The following is a 3,574-nucleotide window of genomic DNA, read 5'->3' on the forward strand; positions in this document are numbered from 1 at the left end:
ATGGCGACCGGGAAGAGTAGCTCGAGTTCCCGCGGTCGCCATGAGGCCGCAGCGGCGCTTAGCTGCGAGGGCCTTCAACGCTGCTTGCAGCTTTAATTCTTATTGGTTTCATCTGAAGACACTTACCTGTCCGTAGTCTGGCATTGTGGTGTCCTTGCCTGGTGTCTCCTTGAGTTTTTGTATTTTTTATTTATGTCACATCAGTCTTTTTTATTTGAGCATTCGTCAGTCTGCTCAAAAAAACTGACAGAATTATAAAACGCCAACTTTCTGTTTTCATGTAGACGACCAAAACACAACATTTTGAAGAGAGTGATGTCATCACCCCTTCTCTAGCCTAACCTACGACCCGTCCTCTTTGATTTTTGTTGTTGTTGTTGTCTTGTTTACATTTTACACCCAGTGTACAAGCTTTATGCTCCACGCCTTGTTTCCTGTTTTTGGTGTATTTTTTGTGGCAGCACAACAGTGCCACCTACTGGCACAGTTATTACAGCGTTTCTGTGTGGATTAAGACAATTCTAAAAACGAGGCGATATTTAAAAAGATAGTTTTAAAAATGTATTAATTTTTGTGTGAGTAAGACCTATTTATGAGGTCATCAAAGAGTTATCTAGAACTGGTAAGATAATTACCTTCTTACAAAACTCTTCTTCAAAAATAGCCAAACGATCCCTTAAAAATATAAAACATCAGCCCCTTTTCAATTAAGAATATGAAATATTGTATTGTTTTAGTTTTATTTAAAATCAGTTGCTCTTGTAACTGCACATATTAGTTGGCGAAGCTCTTACCAAGACAAATAAGCCAAACCCACGACTCCCAACGCTGTGAGGGCAGGTTTCGTCTTTGGGTAGGTGTGCGGCTGCAGCAGCACTTCTCCAAGTAAAACAGGAACGACAAATGTGTGCTGAGAAGAAGAAGAAAGAGTTTAGCAGAAACACGTTAAGGAGGAGAGGATCAGGATCGTCTGAATTCTTTTCAAACTGTCTGAATAAGAAAAAATTGAAACCATAGCGTGGTTCATCCAAGGAGGGAAAAAGGTGTCGATGGTGGCCGGGTACACTAATTCTCTGTCGAAGGCGAAGATTGTCCAGAAAAGCAGAACTACAAACTGAACAGAAACAGAGAGCTGGTTTTAAAATAACATAATTAGGTGGTGTCAGTGGAATAATGGTTTTCTCACCATGCCGACAGGAAAAGCAAAGACAGAGAAGAGGAGGTCTTTCCATCTGTGCAGACTGCTCTTGGTCTCCTCTTGATGGAGGTCGCTCACCGCCGCCAGGCCGAAGAACGCCATTTGTAATAACTGAAATACGAGCAGCGAGCACGCAACTTTGAATTGAATGTGAACTTTCTGTATCCTGCACAGAACCAAAAATGATCCAAACTTTCACCTGAAGCTTTCAAGGAATGGGGCTGAACGTTCTAGAAGGTATTTTAGACCTTCAGTTTATTTTTGGCAAGAAAGAAGCTAAGCCTCTAAAAGCTACACCCTCAAGCTAGACTTAAACCTGCAGCTGTCCGCATGGACAAGACCGACATCTCCTAGAGAAAGGTTTGATGGTCGGACGAGACCAAAGAGCTGTTTGGTCACAATGACCAGAAGGAGGAGTCAAGGTGAGGCTTTCAGACCTGAGAACACTGTACCAACTGTCAGGCACGGTGGTGGTAGCATCATGCTGTGGCATAAATTATGAAGATATCAGTAGGTAGATGACTGAAACACATACATAGGTGCAGGCCTGTCACGATAAACAATAAATCAATTAATCGCATGATAAATGAAAATTATCAACCTCATTTTCATTTATCGGCTTTATCGTTTCTTCGCGTCTCTCTCTTGAAGACACTGGATGACAAAAGGCTCGACTCCAGTGCTCCACTCACGTTCTCTTTTCTTTAAAATCTGTTTTGTCCATAATCATGTTTTTGGATCGTTAAAAGCAGCTAAGCTGAGAAGCTAAGCTAACAGGCCGACCTCGGGGGAAAAAACCTCCGTCTTGTCCAAGCAACAAAATTCACGCTTGAAACTCGTGCCTTTGTGTAAAAAGTTGTTTTTCTCTGCAAAAAGAAGCTGAGAACTTGTTTACTGATTTTTTTTTTAATTAAAAGCTTTGTGTGAAAAATGCTTTGCTAGAGAGCTCAAACCACACTGAGCGTCCGCCATTTTGAGAACCGAAGAGAGACACCGTGTTGCCAGGTGAGAAATGGATTATCGTACTAGAGATATAAAATTATCATATTTTGAGGGAAATTATCGTACACCCGTCATAACCAGAATAACAAATCTATTGATGCAATATAGTAGTGATGGGTCCGCTTCCAGACCGGCTCTGCTTCTTCTTCTTTTCTTTTCCTCACTCATGGGGCGCAGCGGACGATTCAGCCAATCATGGACGTTGTTCTGAGGCAAACGCAAACACGTCACTCGTAGGTAACATTTAGAAAATCACGATTGGCTGGACCAATTGTGCATCTGTTTGCGGACGCAGATGCTTTCAGGGTTCTCAAAAAAATTCCAACACACAGTTGTGACAGGCTGATGACAACCACACATTCACAGAATGGTCAAATTATCGTATATTTGGCCTTTTCTGGGATTATTGATTGTACACAGGGCAAAATTGTCATACAAATGCAATAATTATTGTACACCTGGCAACACTGGAGAGACAGCCCATGACACGTCAAGGGGCCTCCCTCCCATTTTTCTTAAAGAGACGCTGCTCGCTCCCTCACTATCCATCCTTCGGTTCAAACAGTCTTATACTGCCATCCTGTGGTCAAAAAAGGTACTACATACAAAAATTAACCAACATTTCTTCTTAAATTTGACAATAATTACCAATTGTTGTCAAATTTCCAACAATATTATCGTTTATCGCAATAATTTCTGAGACAATTAATCGCCCAGCAACATTTGTTATCGTGACAGGTCTACATAGGTGGGTATTCCAATGATCCACATGCACCAGGCTTGGTTTCTGATTGGATAAGTCAGTGTAATGTTAAAGCATTAAGTCCTAAAGCCCCAACCTCAACCCGATTGAAATCTCATGGACCATTGTTGTGTATTCGGTTACTGTACCTGGACACTGGGTGGCGTTCCTTTGCCCAGTGGTAGAAGGAGGTAGTGAACTGAGACAAAGCTAATGTGAGCTCTGCTGTCTTACTGTATTTTCTGGCGTATAAGTCACAGTTTTTTGCAAAGATTTGTCAGTCGTGCAACTTATACACAGGCCGAAGTGACTTATGTATGTTTTTGTTTTCATATTCATAACGCAATTTTTGAGTGACACTTAAAATTTCTAAGAACTAAGCAAGTCCTCTCGTGCGCGTTCAATTCACTCAGCTGGTGCAGGCGGAGGAACACTGGAGAGCTAGTGGCTTTGTCCGCGATGGATGCATGGATGGTTGGATGTATGGTTGGATGTATGGTTGGATGGATAGATGGATGGTTGGATGGATAGATGGATGGATGGCTGGATGGATGATTGGATGGATAGATGGATGGATGGTTGGATGGATGGTTGGATGGATAGATGGATGGATAGATGGATGGTTGGATGGA

At 42.0% G+C, this 3,574-nt stretch overlaps 1 protein-coding gene across 1 annotated transcript in view; it reads right to left on the bottom strand.

Annotated features, from left to right (window-relative positions):
* LOC119422272 (androgen-dependent TFPI-regulating protein) overlaps positions 1-3,574 on the bottom strand; it is a 25,423-nt gene that overhangs the window by 18,699 nt on the left and 3,150 nt on the right. The window contains exons 3-5 of the mRNA XM_037689630.1: positions 1,187-1,309; positions 1,013-1,114; positions 795-910 (exon numbers count right to left, since the gene is read on the bottom strand). Of these exons, the coding sequence (XP_037545558.1) occupies positions 795-910; positions 1,013-1,114; positions 1,187-1,309 (341 nt within the window). The remainder of the gene's footprint in view (positions 1-794; positions 911-1,012; positions 1,115-1,186; positions 1,310-3,574) is intronic.

This window comes from Nematolebias whitei, chromosome 1 (genome assembly GCF_014905685.2).
Source record: "Nematolebias whitei isolate Nwh7 chromosome 1, NemWhi1, whole genome shotgun sequence".
Taxonomy (NCBI): domain Eukaryota; kingdom Metazoa; phylum Chordata; class Actinopteri; order Cyprinodontiformes; family Rivulidae; genus Nematolebias; species Nematolebias whitei.